Source organism: Camelus ferus, chromosome 35 (assembly GCF_009834535.1).
Source record: "Camelus ferus isolate YT-003-E chromosome 35, BCGSAC_Cfer_1.0, whole genome shotgun sequence".
Lineage (NCBI taxonomy): Eukaryota > Metazoa > Chordata > Mammalia > Artiodactyla > Camelidae > Camelus > Camelus ferus.
Window position 1 is genome coordinate 22299675 of NC_045730.1, and position 20448 is coordinate 22320122.

General features: G+C 48.1%; 1 protein-coding gene and 1 long non-coding RNA gene across 11 annotated transcripts in view; one reads left to right on the forward strand and one right to left on the reverse strand.

Annotated features, from left to right (window-relative positions):
- LOC116661496 overlaps positions 1 to 7253 on the forward strand; it is a 65017-nt gene extending 57764 nt beyond the window's left edge. For 6 of the 7 annotated variants that reach the window (XR_004317375.1, XR_004317374.1, XR_004317371.1 and 3 more), the window contains 2 exons: positions 253 to 411; positions 618 to 7253. This is a non-coding gene — a long non-coding RNA (uncharacterized LOC116661496). Of the gene's footprint in view, positions 1 to 219; positions 412 to 617 lie in introns of all 7 variants that reach the window. The other variant, XR_004317372.1, reaches the window with a different exon arrangement.
- Positions 7254 to 15724: 8471 nt separating this feature from the next.
- Positions 15725 to 20448, reverse strand: part of BEND7 (BEN domain containing 7) — an 80305-nt gene continuing 75581 nt past the window's right edge. For all 4 annotated transcript variants that reach the window (XR_004317550.1, XR_004317548.1, XR_004317546.1 and 1 more), the window contains one exon: positions 15725 to 19358. Coding sequence is in view for 1 of the 4 variants with exons in the window: in XM_032474113.1 (XP_032330004.1) it covers positions 19315 to 19358 (44 nt within the window). In the remaining 3 variants the exon portion in view is untranslated. The remainder of the gene's footprint in view (positions 19359 to 20448) is intronic.

Here is a 20448-nt window from a genome sequence, read left to right on the forward strand (position 1 = left end):
AACTTAAGGGAGAGAAGAGGATTCTTCCTATATCTTGTTGATTCTCACTTTCTACCAGTTCAAAGTAATCCTTATGCCAAAGTGACATATTTGGGGATGGCATCTCCTGGTCCCTTCAACTTAATCTTTAGAAGATCAGGCGGAAAGACGTTCTTACGATGACTTTGTCCCTCTTAATGACTACCTGACTTATCAGTGCTGTGTTTCCTTACCTCTAAGGTGTGTCTTGTGTCCTGGTGCCCCCCCCCCCAGGTGGCCAATGTGGGGACAGAGCCCGGGGCTTGGCAGCCATTGGGTGGCCTGAGTCCGCCAGCACAGCGCCTTTCAAGCCCAGCGCCCAGTTATTGGCATGACCACCAGCTCCACAGGAGAGCCCATAGAGGACTATTTCCTGGCTATGTGATCAGCCTGGTAAGGAAGGGGCCCTATCAGGAGTTTCTCCGAGGTATGACCTGCCAAACCGGTTTGTAAACCAGCTCCAGCCACTTGGGCGGGGGGCGGGCTGTTGTGTGTCCGGAGGAATACAAATCTGGACGCTCAAACTGTTCTCTCAATGTTTGATTTTCTTTAACTTAAGATGGGCTTTCACTTTTCTTCCCTTTTTATCTTTTCTGCAGCCAGTTCTTCGAGATGCTCCAGTCCAGCCTGTTTATCTTGGGAGCCACAGCAGGCACAAGCCCCCCGCCCCGCAACAGCTCCGTCCCCGTGTGATTACATCTTTTCTCGGTCGTGGGGTTGGGCGGTCCTTTTGTACAATGCTGAGCCACAGTGGGACGGGCATCTTCCCCCTTATTTTTATCAGGCGCTTTTATTCCCTGAGTTGTTTTGTTAAGTGTGCCTGTTTTTGATTTTGCTCCCGGTCAGGAAAGGGGCCTAGGATTCAGGGAGATTAGATGCCCTGGTGTGTTGATGGATCTTTAAAAGAACGAAGCAGGAGTTGATCACGTGCTGAAGCTCAGGGCCAATGCAGAGCTGCCTCCCAAGAGGCCAATCAATTTCAATTAAGGAGATTAAAAGCCTGGAGTCCAGAGCCGGCTGGTCACGCGTTTCTGAATGCCTTGCTTCTCTAGCAGCCTGAAAGCAGGCCAGGGGCCCCAGGAGCGCTGGACGGCATCCTGGGGGCCAGCGTCAGCACAGCAGTGAGAGGTCAGATGCAAAAGGAGAAGCTGGCTCTCCACTCTTCAGGGGGCCCTCCTGGCATTCGGGGCAGGACTGACCTGTCAGTGTTCTCCACCCCGTTAAGTATCCAGACCCACATCACTGGGCCATCCCAACCCAACCAGACTCCCGCACACACTTCCAGGGTGGAACTGGGCAGCTGCCTCTGATCTGCTGTCTGGCAGAAGGGCAAGCCTTCTGTGGCTTCCAGGTGGGGAGCTGATTCTCCTGGTCTGGACCCAGCTCCTCCAATGGGCATCCCGGAGGCTCGTGTCTGCTACGGTCCTCACTGGATTCCAGGTGCCCACCTTCCCTAACCGCTCTGGCATCCCAGGGGCCACACTTCCAGAGGGGTAAGGGCAGAGGCCAGAGCGGGAGGTCTGGTGGAGGAGAGGGGCTTTGGCAGCCCACAGATCAGGGCTGAGTCCCCTCACCTCCGGTTCTTAGTGGCTCTGCATTGGCCCTGAGTCAGCACGTGACCAGCCTGTGCTTGTTTTTTCTTTTAAGACCAGTGGACACCCCAGGGCATCCAATCTGTGCCCAGGCATCCAAGAGAGCCTCACTTTCCACGTTTATAAAAGGGAGCTACCCACTCCCCCACCAGCCTGCCTCACGGGGTTTGCCAGGCTCACAGGAGGTACTGTGTGTACATAAAGCGTCCGATGTCCCCTGGCCCCCTCTGATTGCAGTGGCACTGGGTAGACAGGGGACTCGGAGGCAAAATTACACTCAGCTCCCTGGATCTGGTGACTTTTGTTCAGAAGCCAACACATCACCAATATCGCAAGGATTTGACCAACGTGCTTTGTCCGCTGTAAATACCAGTTACTTGCGGAAGGAGGGGGCAGGAGCACCGGGGTCATGGGAGGAGGAGTGTGCGGGATGCAGGGGAGGAAGGAGGAGGGGCCCTCCAGGAGCGGGAGTGGCGTAACCACGGGCACGTGTTGGGCAGGAGGGAAGTGGCCCTGGATGGAAGCCAGATGCAGCCTCCGGCACAGCAGAGACTTGCTGGGAACTCCAGGAGGCCGAAGCCACGTCCCCCCGGCCCCTGGGCGTGATGTTCTCTCTAAGGACTGGCTGTTCATCGTGGGCCTCTTCTCCCTACTCTCCTGTTAACAGGACAGCCTGGAGAGTGAAGAGGGTGGTGGGGTCGGGGGGCTGGTTTCAGGCCTTTTGGCTGCTTGTTTGGTTATCGAAAGGATAGGATAGCCTCTGTGGAAAATGACCTCATCAAGAAGTGTGGGGTCACAGAGCCCCGAACCCTCGTGGGGAGCCAGGCGCAGGGCAGGTCCCGGACTCCCCCAAGGTCACCTTCCTCAGTAGCAGGGCCAGTCTCCTGCTGCCCCACCCCCACCCCCCCGCCTCCCGGGCCTCTTCTCCCTGACCTACCTCTCCCAGGATAACCGAGCAGCGATGCCGGGGAGCCGCAGGCTTCCATTTGCTGACAAGAGCTGGGAGGGCTGTTCATAAACTTTTAAAGTGTCTGGACCTTTCTCTCAAACAACAACAAGAATAAGTCTTGAGCAGGTTGTTTTATACAGAAAAGGTCTTGTTCTTGATACCAGTTTATTTTACCAATGCAGAAAAATGGAACTTCCCATGGATACCAAAGAGGAGGAAATGATTGCTGTAAGGAGCTCTGAGGTCGTGAGGAGAGGGGTAGAAGAGCTTGCAAGTCCCACCTCGAGGTGGGCCTGGCTGTGGGTGGGATGGGATCGTGAGCCCCGTCCTTCCTTCCTGCGGGGTGGCCGGAGGGCAGGGCGGCTGCCAAGCCCGGCAGCAGGAAGGGTATGGGGTGTGATGCATCCGGGGCATCTTGTGTCCTGGGGAACCGGCTTGTTCATGTTACATCACATCATGTCATGGGAACCCACACCGATTTTGATGAAGACCCAAGGGAAGAAATGCTGCCCGTGGAGGAAGCCCTGGGCGGCAGGAGACCCTGCTGCCGGCTCGGCTCCTCGGGCTGTGAGTGGCAGAGCCAGAATCTTGGTCCGTTCGCACTGCTACGACAAAGTGCCACAGCCTGGGGAGTTAAACCACAGACGTTTACTTCCCACAGTTCCGGAGGCTGGAAGCCTGACATCGAGGTGCCGGCCGATCGGTCCCTGGCGAGGGCTCCCCTCTTGGCTTGCAGACGGCGGAGAGAGAGCTCTGGTGTCTCTTCCTCCTACAAGGACACTCACCTCATCACGGGGGCCTCACGCTCATGACCTCACCTAAACCTAATGCCCACCCAGAGGCCCACCTCCGCGTACCATCCATCACACTGGGGGTCAGGGCTTCAGCGTGTTGGGTCTGGGGAGACACAGACACAGCCCGTGACGCCTGGGCTCGGTGTCTCCCCATCATCTCTGTGCCCCCTCCATCAGTTATGCTGGCCTCTGGGCAGCACTGTCCAATGTCTGCCGTGAAGGACCAGTTTTCTTATTTGCAATGAGGTATGACATGTGCTGAGAAAAATGAGATTCTTGTACAAAATACAAGCTCATTTCTTTTTTTATAATTGGGTTCCACCGACCTAGTGTTGCTGTTGAATTGGTGTCGACACTCTGCTCACCCTCGCTTTCTGTCTCCTCACCCTGGAGCAGCAACCAAGCCTTCGAGGTCTTCCCTCCATGGACCGCCCTTTCAGGGGTGCTTTTGAGAGCCCCCCGGAAAGCCCGCCATCAGCCCTGGGGCGATGGAGTCTGAAGCTTCCAGAGACAAAATGCCATGAGCCCCAGCTGGGGAGGGCCTCCCAGGGCCGGTTCCTCTCTGTCACCCGGGGGCGTGGGGTGCCTGTAAGGAGGAGGGTGGTCTGGTCCCGTCTCGGTATTCTGAGGTGCGAAAAGCACAGGCCTGAGTCAGAGACTGCAAGGCAAATCTGTCTCCCCCGGTCATGAGCTGTGGAATTTGGGGAGAGCTCTTAACCTGTTGTGCCTCAGTTTCCCCGTCTAGCAGATGGAGGAGGTGATGGTAGCTTCCTGACAGGGAGGTTGTGAAGACTAAGTGAGGCGGTGACTGGGAAACACTTCACGTGGTGCCTCCTCACTCTGTTCCTCCTTCAGAAAAAGCGAGTGTGTGCCTCTCTCACAGGGGAGAGGCAGGACTCCGCCCCAGGGGTGGAACCGTGCGCTTTACAAGAGCTCAGAGGCCTCTTTCCCCAAATCACAGGATGTCAGAACAAAACGTGGCTGTGGGCACAACTTCTTCCCAGGAAGGTGGGATGTCAGCGCAGCCGCACACCGGTCAACCAGATGGCTCGAATTCCAAATCCTTCATTGAGATCTGCTGGAGGACGACATCCTGACCAAAGAGGACACTGACCTCTGTGGTATCTGAAATAAACACGAGGCCTGTGAGCACCAAATGGCAGGCATGCCTGTGGTTTCGGGGCTTCGCACAGGAAGCCTCAGAGGCACCACCTTGGAGCATCGCGATGGATGTTGGGGGCCGGGGGGCGGGGGCCTCTGATCCCTCATGGACATGTTCGCTTGCTCGGGCTGCTGTAACAAAATATCGCAGGCTGGCAGCTTAAGCAACAGAAATGTATTGTCTCAAGGCTAGAAATGTGGGAGCAAGGTGCCGGTCGGGCTGGTTGCTTGTGAGGGCAGGGTCTGCTCCAGGCCTCTCTCCTGGCCTGTGGGTGGTCATCCCCTTCCGGTGTCTTCACATCTTCTTCCCTCTGTGCCCGTCTGTGTCCAAATGTCCCCTTCTTATAAGGACACCAGTCATGTTGGATTAGGGCCACCCTGATCATGTCATTTTAAATTAATTAACCTCTTTAAAGCCCTATCTCCAAATGTAGTCACATTCTGACGTGCGGTGGGGAGAGCGGTTAGGGCTTCAGCATGTGGATCCTGGGGGGGGGGCAGTCCAGCCCATAACAGCCCTTTACCCCACTGGCCTCCATTTCACCAGCAGAGAAATAATGGGTGAGCCTACGACCCCCTGATTTCTCCTGAGTTTAAGCATATTAAGGTTCAGCCTTGTGGACCAACCTTCCAAGTGCAGCTGAGTGTGTGACTCGGGCCACGTAATCTTTCCAGGTTAAAATGTCAAAAGCACAGATAATAAAAATAAGACATAGCATCCATTTGTCGCCCCAGGTGCTCTGAGCATTAAGTTATGGTCACAGCAAGGATGCGGGACAATCAGTCCTCAGACAGAATGACGCAGAGGCAAGTCCACCAGCAGCACCACTAGCACAAAACAAGCTTCAAACTAACAGGAGAAGACGAGAGCGTAACGCCTCCCTAACAACCCCACTTCACCGATGCAATGCCAGGAAAACGATGTTAGATTCCACTGATTCTCCTTGGGATCTAATAAAATGCTTTATTCAGATCTTATTCACATACCTCTTCCTCCACGGGTCCATCTCAGGAGCTGAAGTTGGCTAGTTGCAAACAGAACTGGTTCTGCTGTCATTTGAAATCACAGAAGTGAATGCGTTTTCTACCACAAAAGCTACCATGCTTTCTTTGGGAAACAGGGCACGGTTGGAAAAAAAAAAACCTCACTTCTAAACAAAATTGAAAGCATGGCTAACTTGAGATTTGTTTGATTACAAAGTCCTTCTCGGGGCTTATCAGTGTTAGAACCCATTCCTACTGGCACTGATGAGCCAATAAAAGATCCAAAAGGAGAGAAGAAAGTATCCCGTCAACTCAGAGAAACAAGGTTGTTCATTTTTCCAAAAGGCGTTGGATTAATGTTTACATCGCTGAGTCAGATTATTTATACATCAGCTGTAGGTTTTGCATCTCCAGAGTTTGTTAGCATTCAGAGCATGATAAATTGTACCTGACTTGTGAAAAATCATCTCGAGAAAGATTTTTTTCCCTTTGGGGAAATATGTAAATGCCACATGGTGATGTACAGCCAGAAACACTCAGCAGGAGGGAGGGGGTTTGGGATGTCACAACGCATGGTTGAGAATTTCGGCTTTGGGGGAGTGTCGTGACAATTCTCAAGTCACGTCACCTCTGAACCTCGACTTCACCTCCAGAATAGGTTCCAAACTCCGGGCTTTCTGTAAATACTCAATGGGACGATACATGCACAGAATTCTGCACTAACCCACCCAGTGGCCAAATACGAATCCAGTAAGTGCCAGCTTTTCTTTCATTATTACTACAGAGAATCTTTGCATGCTTCATATTTCATCTGTGGAAAAGTCACAAAAAGGATTAAATTTGTTGGGGAAAAAAGTGTCTTGGGCCCCCTTACTTAGCACCTGTGTTTTCTGTCTGTTCTAAGAAGTGATGTTAACAAATAAGCAGGTGTTAGGGAGCGTGTGGGGAAACCAGGACCCTCGTACATTGCTGGTGGGGATGTAAAAGGATGCAGAACTTCGGGCAAACTCTTTAGTGGATCCTCAAAAGGTAAACACTGATGTGGCCCAGGAGGCCAACTCCATGGTACACACCCAAAAGAACTGAAAATAGGCTTCCAGACAAAAACTTGTTCATAAGTGTTCATTGCAAGATTATTCACAAGAGCCAAAAGGGGGAAAGCTACAGCTAAAAGTGTCTATTAACTAATGAATGGATAAACCAAATGCAGACCTGCCAGGCAGTGGAATTTCATCTGGCAACAAGCAACAGTGAGGTGGCCTCATGCTCCAAGGTAGATAAACATGACGCTGATGGAAAGAAACCAGTCACAAAAGGCTACATATTGCGTGATTCCATTCATAGGAAACATCCAGAATAAACAAGTCTATAGAAACAGGAAGTAATTAGCGGTTGCCTGGGGCTGGGAGCAAGGGCGGGCCCCCCGGGGGTGGCGCCTAAGGGGTAGGCGCTAGGTTTCTTTTGGGAATGATGAACATTTTCTGGAATTAGACAGTGAGGATGGTTGTACAATTCTGTGAATACATTTAAAAACACTGAATTGTACACTCTAAAAATGGTGGATTTTATGGTTTATGAATTACATCTGCAAAAAAAATCAGTGAATGCTTAATGTGAAAAATAAGAAAACAAGGAAACAAAAATTCTTATTGCAGCATCCAAAGATAATCACTGCAAATGTTTGAAGTCAATCCTTGCAGACTCTGATGCAAATATATACATTAAAAAAAAATAAAATGGGATCATACAAGTACATACTGTTGAGTGAAAGTTTTGTTTTTATATTCCTTTCCCTTTTCCTTTCTATATTAAGAAATTGACTCTCTAAACATAGGTGTGATCCACCTCTAAGTCTTCTCAAATGTCTTACCTTTGCTCATTCCTCTGCCAACCTGTTTCTTCTCTTTCCAAAACTTCTTAAGACTTTCCAAACGAATCTGTTCACCTGATCAACAGAGTACTTTTGGTACTTGTGGTCACAACTTGACCTCTGTTACAAGCTATTTCATTAATATCCATGATTTCGGTGGAATTGATTCCTAAATCCATATTTCTACCTTGACTTCTATCCCGTATTCTAGTCCTGCATCTGCAAATGCCTACTGGAAATTCCCACTTGGACATTCATCACTGACATTATCCTAAGACTAAAATCCAATTCACACATTTCAATGTCCCAGCCCGGCACAGCAGAAGATGTGAATTTTAATCTAGAGATGGAAGTTCATGCCCACACTTAACCTTTCTCATCCAAGTCATGTTTCTTGGAAACCATGGAAACCTACTCTGGCTAACTTAGAAGAGGTAAGTATGGAGGGAGATGGGGTAGCTTACACCATAGGCAGGAGGGAAGGCTGGGGGGCCAGATTTGGAAGAGGGGCAGGAAAAATGGCATTCCAGGGACTCTGTAGCGGTTACCAAAGCCAGGTCGGGCGCTGAGCATGGTCGGGGCTGATGCCTGGGCTGGTACAGGCATCCCTGCCACTGCTGCCGGGGGCGCTGATGGTCCCATGTCACCTCTAGCAAGTCCTGAGAGTGAAGAGAGGAGTCGGACATGGGACAGTGTAAAGACAAACACCTGTCTACTTCACTTGGTCTCGATTTCCTTAAACCAAGAAAAATGGGGATAATTTTCCTTCCCCACCTCATGGGATTGTCAAGAAGATACTTTGTAAACCATAAGCCCCTCCACAGGTCTAGGTTGTTTTCACTATGAAGTGAGGGTTTCCTTCCAATCTCTCTTCTGTTCCTGACCATTTGCTGCCCTGTTCCCCCTCAGAGGCCCCACATCCGCTCACTGCCTCCACATCCCCTCAGTGTCCTGATGTCCACCCCCAGGGCCCCGATATCCTCCCCCAGCGCCGCCACATCCCCTCGGTGTCCCGACACCCCTCACCACCTCCATGTCTAAGCAGTGGTCTTGCCTGTCGTTCCTTCTTCCTCCCACCTGTTCCTTCTCATCGCCACTGACACTTAGAATTCAGCTGCAACAACGGAAACCAGTTGCTCCCAGGCTTGCCGAGCCGCTGGGCTCCGCTGGGCGGTAACTCTGCTTCCGCCGGGCCGCACGGAGCCCGCGGGGCGGCGCTAGCAGCCGGCTCCCGGGGCGCCGCCGCCGGCGCAGCCCCTCCGAGAGCCTCGGAGGTCGCTGCCCGGAGCCCTGGTCCCCGGGAGAAGGGCTCTGTGCTGAAACACGTTCGGAAAACTCGGCACACAGCATCTCCCCGCGAGGGTCACGGCCGGCGCGGGCCTCGGGGAAGCTGCCTGTGCGCGGCGAGAAATGCGGCTCTGGGCTTCGCCCGGTTTCCGCCGGGCGGCTCCCCGAGCCCCTGGGGTCTCCTCGGTGGGGGCGCCTCAGAGGGGTCTCTTGCTGTGTTAACGGGGTGACTTTTGGAAGCACTGAGGTTGGGGTTTTCTTTGCCAGAAGAGCCAGCTATGTGATTAGAGGGTTGAAATTTTGAGTCGCAGCCCCCTGACCTGGGGCCAGGGGCTGGAGGTCGATCAGCAGTGGCCAAGGATTTAATCCGTGTGCCTTTGGAAGGAAGCAGCCATTAAAAATCAAAACAGTGGGGTTTGGAGAGCTTCTGGGTTGGTGAACACGTGGAGGTGCTGGGACAGTGGCGCCCGGAGAGGGTGTGGCAGCGCCGAGCCCCTACAAGTCTTGCCCGACGCATCTCTTCCGTCCTCTCATGATAAATTGGTGATCAGGAAAGTAAAATGTTTTCCTGAGTTCTGCGAGCTGCTCTAGCAAACTAACTGAACCTGAGGAGAAGGTTGTGGGAACCTCTGGTTTATAGTCGGTCAGAAGGACAGGTGACAACACAGCGCAGGGGGACAGTCTTGTAGGCCTGAGCCCCTAACCTGAGGAATCGGACAGTATCTCTGGGTGGAGAGCGTCAGAATGAGTTGAATGCAGGACGCCCAGCTGGCGTCCCCTCCTCACGTAGGAGCTGGTGCTAGAACACACTTAGTCCCGTAACAGAATTTTAATAATTCTACAAAGAGAAGTTTCTGAGAAATATACTTTCACTTTGGGGAACCCTGGCCTATAAAATCTATTTAGAATTCTTTAGTTTCCAAGGTTTTTGACCATTTGGCGGCAAACTTCATCTCTTCCCATGCCTCCAGACAGACAGTCGTCCCTGGGGATCTGCAGGGGATGGGTTCCAGGAGCCCCGCAGAGACCAGCATCCTCAGATGCTCAAGTCCCTTCTATAACATGGTGTAGTACTTGCGTATAACCAATGCACAGCCTCCCGTATGTTTCAGTCCTCTTTAGATTACTTGTAACACCCAATACGATGGGAATGCTGTGTAAATAGTTGCCAAGCATGGGGCAAATTCAAGTTTTGCTTTTTTGGAATTTTCAGGATTTTTTTCCTGAATATTATCTGTTGGCGGTTAGAGGAAACTGTGGATACAGAGGCTGAATGTACTTCCAACCTTGGCCAAATGTCCTGCCCTTCCTGGTGACAGACGTGCAAGCTCCGCATGTGTTGCCCTTTCTCACGCCGAGCCATCTCCTCATTGGCCGCTCTGCTGGGGTGACCACCACTTCTGTCTGTCTCGTCATCCTCCAAGACTCAGCTCGGGTCCCTCCTCCTCCACAGAGCCTTCCAACAGCGTCTCCATCCTCGCGACTCCTAACCTTGTTGATTGCCTGGTACATCCTTTCCGCCGGGCGCCATGGTCTGTTGTACAGTGTCCCTGAGGCTTGTCTGCCTCTGCAGGTGTGGTGGGCTGTTGTTTCGTCTCCTCATCTACCCCTTGAAAGCAGTGACTGTAGGATCAGTACTTTCCACCCCTTCCCCGGTGCAGGGCTCTCTGCAGGAGGTGCCCTCTGCACAGCTGCTGGCTGGCTGAATATCTTCAAGGACTTGCAGTTTTTTTTCTTCTCTAGCTGCTGCAGCCCGGGCTCCTGCAGCGCCATGTTTGTGGGGCTCGGGGTCATCCCAGAGGGCGGAGTGTGGGTCAGGGCCAGTCGGTGGGTTCCATGACTCTCATGGCCAACCACACACAGGGAGGGAAAGGGGATTCCCGGGGGAACACAGCCATCGAGGGACTGGGGCAGGGAGATAGCCTGAGTGTGTGGCCCAAGGGATTGAGGGTTCTGGGGTCAGTCCCCGCCCTCTGGGGGCCCCAAAGCAACCGAAAAGGAGGAGGCTGGTCTGAACTTTTCCCCACACTGCCCCGCCTCCACCGGTCACTGGGGAATTGGCTCTTCCAGTTGCTTCTGTAAGGCCACCCAGTTCTCTCCACTCAGAATGCAAGGGGCAATGATGCTGCTGCCTGGAAAGCTCTGAATTTGCTCTAACTCCTGAAAGGAGCCAATCCACATTGTCACCGTGGCTGCAAGTTAGTGGCCCTCCACATCCTGCTCTGAGCCAGGGCCATATCTCCCATGCCTCCTAGGGCTGTGGCTTCCAGACTTCAGTGGGCATCTGGTTGACCTGCAGGCCCCATTCAAAGTAAACACACCGGGCCTCACCCCAGAGCTGCTGGGTCAGCAGGCCCAGGGCTGGGCTGGAGGTTTTGCATCCCTAACAAGTTCCCAGGTGCTGCTGATGCTGCCAGCCTGGGGACTCCCGCTCTGAGGACCACCAACTGGGGGCATCACGCCCCTCTGGCTCCCCCAGCCCTTTACCTGCAGCACATGTCTCCCCCAACCCCCAAAACGGGGGCTTCTCAGAGGCTTTCATCATCCTGGGGAGAGTGTGACCTCCATTTCCATCTCCCCTAACTCTCTCTGGTGGTTGGATGGCAGTGGGGAGTGGGGAAATTAGGGATAAAAAGCTAGCTGAGCTCAGTAAATAGCACACCCAGGACTTTAGCCTTGGTCACTGGGATTCCAGAGCTCCTCTGTTAACCACTCTGCTCTGTGCGCTTGGAAACCTGAGGTCAGATTAAGACACTAGCTACTTCCCAGGCTCTTTCTGACAGTGTGTTGGGATACTTCACACGAGGTGATTCAATCAGAACAATTAAAACAAGGCCTGACATGGAACAAAGAGCCAACACATCTACGCAGAAGTAGCTCATCCTGCAGCACAGAGATGAGGAGCAAGGCTGTAGATCAGAAAGCCCAGGTTTGAATCCCGGCTCTGCCACTGATTAGCTCTGTGCCTTTGGGCAAGCTAGTTACGCTCTCTGTGACTCAGTCTCCTCATCTGTGAAATGGGGGTGATAATAGTCATACTTTCAGGCTTCGAATGGAGATTAACTGAACTATTATCTGTAAAATACTTGGGACAGTGTTACTATTCCTAGTTCCATGCCTTTGTGCAAACTAAAATGTAAAGACCATTGTAAAGGCAGCTCAGACAGACGTGCCCCTCAATGGGGTTGCTCTGAACACTTGTCTCTACTGAATGCCTACATGGATGGGTGCTGGGGTCCCACTCGCTGGATTCAAAGCGTGGCTAAAAACAACTCCTTAGTGAACTGGAACAAACTGCCTCACTTTTTTCATCTGTTAAATGAGTATAACTATAGTGTTGACATCACAGGATGGCTTTGTGGATTTTATAAGTTAAACTGGACTTTAAAGCATTGGAACAGTGCCTGGCCGTGCCAGGCATCCAGCACATGTTAGCTGCTATTCACAGAGAGTTGGTGCTCCCTGTGGGCCTGACAGCCACCCATCTGTTTCCCGAAGCACATCGCCTGTTAGGCCGTGTCGCCTTGCACAGAGAAGCACACAGGAGAAGACCGTCGTGGCCTGAGCTGCTTGGGTCTTGGGTTCATTTGTTACAGGAACCCACCCATTTCATTTTTCTTAGACATTCATTCTCCCCAAATCCCAAAGGCCCTGACGGAATTGTTTTTTTGAACTGCTGTGTCAAATGCACTTAGACCTCAGATGGGTTTCTTCTTATCTTGCTGCTGATATATTTTTTATAAACCATCAGCTCCAGTTTCCTTTCAAGCTGCAGAGAGGATATCCTTTTCCTGTTAAGCTGCAGAATGATTTTTTTCCTCTTCAAAGTAAAGCATAAAGTTCCAGAGTCATGTAAATAGGTTCAATGTACATATTACTGCAGTAACAAGCTGACGTTTTCCCTGGAACGTGTGTGACACTTCGGATTCCTGTGGTACAGGAATTGACATCAGTCTGTCAGGTGTCCCCAACAGTCTCCGAGCATGAGCACCGCATACAGACACATATATGGACCCCTGAGGCTTTTCTTCCTTTACCTTTTTTTTTTCTTTTTAGAAAATTATACATATTCATTTTAGAAAACTTAGATCATCTTTCTTTTGCAGAGCACTAGTTTAATTTTTTAATTTTTTAAAAATTTTTTCATGTTTCTATTTTTTTTTTTACTTTTCTTTATTGAATAATAGTCATTTTACAATGCTGTGTCAAATTCTAGTGTAGAGCACAATTTTTCAGTCATACATGAACATGTATATATTCATTGTCACATTTTTTTTTCACCCTGAGCTACCACAAGATCTTGTACATATTTCCCTGTGCTACACAGTATAATCTTGCTTATCTATCCTGCATTTTAAAATCCCAGTCTGTCCCTTCCCACCCCCTGCCCCCTTGGCAACCACAAGTTTGTATTCTATGTCTATGAGTCTGTTTCTGTTTTGTATTTATGTTTTTTTTTTTTAATTTTTAAAAAATAGTTTCAAACTTGAGCATTGCAAGGGTAGTACCAAGAGCTCTCGTGAAATCTTTCTCTAGATGCAGCCATTGTTAACCTTTTGCCACACTTACCATTTTTGCTTTAGTTGAATATATACGTATACTGTTTTTTCTGATCCAGGTGAGGGAAAGTTGCCTGTATCATCCCGTTACTCCTTAGTACCAATTACATATTTATTAAGCCAAGGTACTCCCCTCACATAATCACAATGCAGTTAACATATTTGTGAAATTTAGCATCGATACAATATTTAGATCAATAATTTTTAAAAATCACAGATGATTCTACCGCTCAGAGAAAACTACCATTAACAACTTCTATTCTTCTGTTCTGTGCACGTGTATAAATACTTCTTTTACAGAATGATCAGGCCACATCGTCTATGCCTTTTTAATGTTATAGGAGGTTGTTGATGTACATATATTTTTGGACATGCTGCAATTTGTCAGTTACTTACACACAATGATCGTTATATCTAACTCTATAAAAATAAGTGCATTTCTGAAAGAAAAATAATATGATCTGGCTGAACATAATATTTAATAGCAAATACATCACGCACATTTTTCCACGCTATAAATATTTTTCTACATTATTAAAAAGTTTTAAAAATAAATTCCCTTTTCACTGCAAAAGCAACACATGTTCATTATAGGAAAATTAACAATAGGAAGAGAATTTTAAATTACCCACAGTCTCACCATCCAGAGGTGGCTCTCAGTAGCTGGGGGATGTCCTCTTAGACTTTTTCTGAGTTTGTGTATTAAAAAAACTCAAAAGATCCTACAGTGGATACTGTGCCGTGACCTGCCTTTTTCAATCAGTTGACTGTTGATTTCTGTGTACACCACTAGAAATAGCTGCCCAGTGTTCCAATTTCAGGATGTATTATAATTTAAACTATTGACATGTAAACCGTTTTAATTTTTAAGAACATTTGAACTATGTACAATGTTGAGATGAACACCCTGTAGCTTGATCTTTGAGGGGATCCATCTTTCTTTCAGATAAATTCCTTCAAGTAAAATTGCTGGGTCAAAAGATTTCATCAAATTTGATTTGCATTGTCAAACGGCCATCAGAAATATTGTACCGATTAACATGCCTATTCATAGTGGCTAAGAAATTAGCCACTTCACTCCAAGAAATACTGGTGCTATCTTTCCTTCAATATTTGTCAACTGAATAACCAAAATGTTCATACGATTTTAATCTTCATTTCTTGATTTAATTTTCACATTTTAATATTTATTGGCCATTTGGTTTATAAGACTTGGCTATATGACAAGCATATTCCTTCCGGCAAGTCATTTGTTCTGCAGATGTTTTTCTCATTTTGTCATTTGCGCTTTCTCTCGGTAAAATTTTTGAAGCATGATTTAGAGTTTTTAGTTGATCAAATAAGTTTTACTTGGTAATTTCTTCCTCTGGCATCCTGTTTGAGAAATCCTTTCTCTCCTCAAGCTTATATAAGTATTCATTATAAATTTTCTAGTATTCTTATTGTTTGCTGTACTTAAACCCTTGACACATTTGGAATTCATTGCCACACACAGAGTGAAGTAAGAGGGTCCAACTTTAGTACTATTTTTTAACAGCTTTATTGAGATATAATTCACATACTGTAAAACTTATCCTTTTAAAATGTACAAGTCAGTGATTTTTAATATATTCAGAGTTGTGCAACCATCACCACTGTCTACTTTTAGCACATTTTCATCATTCCAAGAGGAGACCCTGCATCCATTATAGTCATTCCCTGTTATTGCTCCCTTCCTAGTCCTGGGTAACCACTAATTACTTTCTATCTCTAGGGACTTGCCTCATCTGAACATTTCCTATAAATGGACTCATAGAATACGTGGCCTCTGGGTCTGGTTTCTTTCACTCAGCATCATGTTTTCAAGGCTCGTCCATGTCAGATGTATCAACTCTTCATTGCTTTTTATCGCTAAACAATAATCCATTGCATGGATACGCCACATTTTGTTTATCCGTCCACCAACTCATGGGCATCCAGGTTGCTTCCAGTTTTTGCCTATTATGAATAATGTTGCTCTGAACGTTCATGTACAGGTCTTTGCATGGATGTGTGTTTTCAGTTCTCTTAGAGCGTCATTGCTGGGTCACGTGGTAACTCTACATTTAACTTTTGGAAGAATCGCTGATCTGTTTTCCAAAGAGCCTGCACCGTTTTACATTCCCACCAGAAGCTGAGGGCTCCAGTTTCTCCACATCCTCACCGACACTTGTTCTTGTCTGTCATTTTGATCATAGGTGGCTTTGTGGGTGTAAAGTGACGTCTTACTGTGGTTTTGATTTGCGTTCCCCTAACGACTAACGATCCTGAGCATCTTTTCACGTGCTTACTGGCCTGCTGGCTATTTACGCATCTTCTCTGGAGAAAAGTCTGTTCAGTGTGGTTTTGCTCATTTTCAAGTTAGGTTATTTGTCTTTTTGTTTTTGAGTCGTAAAAGTTCTTTTGTATATTCTCAATACAAGTTCTTTTTCAGATATCTGATTTGCAAAGCTTTTCTCCACTTCTGTGAGCTGTATTTTCACTTTTTTTTAAATGTCCTTTGAAGCACAACAGTTTTTAATTTCTATGATGTCCGGTTGGTCCATTTTCCTCTTGTGACCTGTGTTTTAGTGTCATATCTAAGAAACCATTGCCTGACCCAAGAGCATGAAGATTTACTCCTATGTTTTCTTCTAAGGGTTTTACAGTTTTAGCTCTTACATTTAGGTCTATGATTTTGAGCTAATTTTTGTATATATCTAAATTGATTTTTATACACGGCTAGCTAGTTTTCCTCGGCACCGTTTACTGAAGAAACCATCCTTTTCCCAACAGTGAAAGTAGCACCTGCGGTACCACAGCTGATTGCCCCCATTCTTCCTCTCGGTAGTAACAGAGCCCGAGCCTTAGCTGGGCACATAGCCATCCAGCTAGAGACGCTATTTCCTAGTTTCCTTTGGTGCTAGGTTGTGGCCAACAAGATGTAAGCAGAAGTGAGGTACGAAATCCCAAAGTCATTTTCATAAGGAAATTGCTTCCCCTCCAGTGTTACTCCCCCTTCCCATAGTCTTAAATATAGACTTCTACTGGGGAGCCAGCTTTGACCACGTGGACGAGGATGTCTCCTGGGCGGTGGCAGAACAATAAGATGGATGTAGCTGGGTTTCCAGATGACCGCATGGAGCAGAGCTGCCTGCCACCACCTGGGTCCACCCACCCAATTCTAGGCTGTAATGAGTTAGAGGACAAAACATCTGTATTGCATCTGAGCCACTTTATTTCAGGGATTCTTTGTTATAGCAGCTTAACATACATTATTCTAATTATTACAACACCTTTGATACATGCTGTATATAGACAAGTTTTTTCCTTAACTTTCCATTCTGTTTTATGGGTCTGTCTATTCTTGTATCAAAACCACAGCTTCAACTTTAGTAGTTTTATAATATGTTTAAATGGGAGGAAGGAGGGGAGGGGAGTAAGTCTCTCTCACAATTTTTAGAGCATTGCTTGGGTTTTCTCTTGCATTCAATCTTTCAAATGAATTCAGGTGAATTTTGTCAACTTCCACCGCCTCCTCTTCTCCACCTCCAGAGTCACTGGGGACTTCCCAAAGTGGCCTTTGACAGTCTGCTCATTTTCTAAAGCTGTATGTTAAAATGCCAGGGGTGATCAAGGTGCATTTTGGCTCCCATCTCTTAATATGGTCAGCAGCCAGGAGCTGGGAGTCAGTTGGACCTTTCAAATATACCCAGGAGAGGACAGTATAGCTCAGTGGTAGAGTGCATGCTTAGCATGCATGAGGTCATGGGTTCGATCCCCAGTACCTCCATTAAATAAAGTAAATAAGTAAGTAAAACTAATTAGCTCCCCCAAACAAACAAACAAACAAAAATAATAAAGTAAAATAAAATATACCCAGTCTACCATAACTTTGTTCACTGGGACAAAGTTGAGGAAAGACCAGCCACGGTTACCGCTCCCCGGAACACTGACATCATGGAGGTGGGTAGGACAAACACTTGAAGAGTCTATGACATAAACCACAGAACAAACTAAATCTTAACAAGTCAGAGCTGCCCACAGTTATAGGTCCATGTTACAGGGGGTGTAGGTGTGGAGGGAGGTGGCATTGCTTCACACCAATGACATATTCCTTCTCAGGATGCTGCAGGGCAATGGTGTTTATCTCAAGAGGGGGATGGGGTTAGCGCTGGGGCTAATTGATCTGATCTTTTCTATCCAGTGGGTAGAAATACACCACCTTTGGAGGATGCTTAATTCAGTCATATACAGAGTAAGTGCCATCTATTATACTGCATTCTTTCTCCCTCCATTGCTAGAGTACAGAGAAAATAGTTTTTCTACCAGAATAGGCAGTTGGCCCACCACTTCATTGAACCAATTTAGGATGCTCAATTTCCTTTGTAAGACTGATTGTTTTTGCTCCGTATTTACATCGAGGGCCCTCCACTTTTGGCATCTGGGTGGCATCGTGGCACAGAGTACATGCGACTAGAAGTCAGGAGAGCTGGTTGACCAGCTCCTCTGGTTAACACACCTGCATTGGTTTCATTTTTGCAAAGTATTTCAAAGGAATTAGCTGAAGTGGCTTAGTCTCAGCGTTTAGGTTTAAAATTGCCTTCAATTTCTCAGTATTAACAAATAAAAAAGTGGCCAAAAAAGAAAGGTAAAACATAATTTAAAAGGCCCTTAAGTATCAGGACTTTTTGGAACATCAGCATGTGTAAAGCACTGCACACTGTGGATTATGCCCCCGGGTTCCATCTCTAGGTTGTTCTCGGCTTTTCCATATGACTCTTTTACATTCTTTTAATTTCACTGATAACAAAAAGGAAGTAAATAATAAACACATGTACATAATACGTATTTTGGGGGGAATGATCAATATCGTGCTTTTAGAGGTTACAAAATGCAAAAGAAGTTGGTTTGTGTAAATTCAAAGCATTGCTCTGAATCATTAGAGTTACAGAGTCTCATGAAGAGCACCCAGTATCCCTCTGGCAGATTTACTGACAGTTTTGCCACCATTTATGAAGAGTGTGGACGTAGGGACGGAGGAAGCCCACGCAATCTAAGACTACAGGACACAAGAGAGGGAGAGGGTGGTGTCTGTCCTCAGCCACTCCTTCTGGGGAGGACGGGGAGTGGGGGAGGGGTGTCTTAAGAATGTTTTCCTTAAGGACTGAAATCTAAGTGGCCTTAAAGATAAGATCTCTGACATCACGATGCTTAGATTCCTCAGGAAAAATGGGTAATAAACACAGAAATAAGCAAGACAGTTTCAGAGCGTGGTAAGTGACACCAAGGGACCAAAAGACTGGGACTTGAGGGAGCCTGGTGGCCCCTGTGAGCCAACAGTCACAGACCCTTCTGTGATGACATGGTTTAGTGGAGACTTGCATTATGTGGAATGGGGATGGGGTTTCAAATCTGGATCGACTGTAGCTTAGGACAAAGCTACCAAGTTTAGGTTCCCTCCTCTAGTTCAAGGACACAAAGAGCCTTAGATGCTGGTGTCTCCCGGGGCTCTCTGCTTGCTCCCAGCCCCCAGAACAGTATCAGGCAGACCCTAAGTGTTCCATGAACACTTGCTGAATGAAGGAACAGAGTGCCATCTGCACCTGAACTTGTCTGTCATCTTTCTCGAAGTTGTTGTTCCCACTGTGTTCCCAGGATTTGTGACCGCACATGGTAACCACGTTTTCGCAGCCAGAGTCCTGGGTGTCCGCCTTGGCACCTCCTTCCTCCTCCCGAAAGCTGCAGTCCCTCCCCGACCCCAAGCGAGTGCACCACCGCATCCTACTGGCCTTCCTCTGTGCTTGACGTGTAGGGCTCTGGCCACTTGGGTCCTCTTCCTCCATCCCTGGCTGCTCCCACCGTTTCTGAGTGGGACTCCTTGCTTTAGGCTTGCGCCCTCCAGTTACCGCTCCAGACTTCAGCCAGATGCATCAGGATGGCACATGTCTTCACTGGAGAATTGCTTGTTCAGGTCTTCTGCCCATTTTTGGATTGGATTTTTTTGTTTTGTTTTGTTATTAAGTTGTATGGTGGGAAGAGATAAATTGGGAGATGGAGATTTGCAGGTAGTAACTACTATAAATAGATAAGCAGCAAGGTCCTACTGTACAGCACAGGGAACTATATTCAGTGTCTCATAGCAACCTATAAAGAAGAATATGAAAATGAATATATGTATGTGTATGTACGGCTGAAAGATTACACTGTATACCAGAAACTGATACATTTTACTGAGTGGACTTCAATTTCAAGAAAGATAGCATATGACTCTGAGCAAACGTACACTCAGAAAGCTTCAGTGTCCCCCACGCCCTCCAGCTCCTCAGGATGGCCCACAGGGCCTGGTGTGGCTGGTCCCCAGCTTCAGTTCTTGTCCCTTGCATCCCCGCCCCAGCCGTGCTCGCCCGACACAGCATCGACCTACAGCGGGTGCTCAGTAAACACCTTAACCAGGCTCAGGGTGCAGCTGGGAAACGAGCCAGCTGCCATCGCCCAGTCGCTCAGTTTTAAGGCTGGGCCGGTAGGAGGGGAGAAACTGAGGCAGCTGTGTGAGCTTTTATTCTACGTGAACCCCAGCAGCCCCCTTTTTGGAGGAGCCTCTGGTGGTGAGACAGGGTCCCCTCACAGTGGATGAGAAAGCCCTACAGGGTGTCAGCCAGGCCACCTAGAAGGCACAGACCTCACCAGTACGTGGGGGCAAGGGCATCCCAGGGCCCTTGGGCCAGATCACATGACGTGGCCCCTCACAGATGATTTCACGGCACAAAGGGCCACACGACGCCCTGGAGGTGTTACAGCAGGACAGGCAGGCTGGTGCCAGGCTCCCAGCTTCCAAGAGGTGCGGGTACGTGGAAGACTCCGGCTGGCAGGGTTTAGATTTTTTTCTTTGTAAGCTATTCACCCTGTCGCTTTCCCTCCTGCAGTCCAGCTGCTTGCTTGCTTGCTTGCTATTTTAACTTAAAAAAATTTTTTCTTTTAGCGGGGGGAGGTGATTAGTTTTTTTTAATTTATTTTTATTTTAATGGAAGTACTGGGGATTGAACCTACTACCTTGTGCATGCTAAGCACGTGCTCTACCACTGAGCTACACCCTCCCCACTCAGTTGCTTTCTTATTGGCAGCTACTCCCCATCACCCCACACCCAGCCCCTCTCCCAGCTGCAGAATAGCTCAGCATCCCCAAAATGAGGGCCCAAGGACCAGACCCCCAGCCAAAGCCCAGACAGAGCCCACA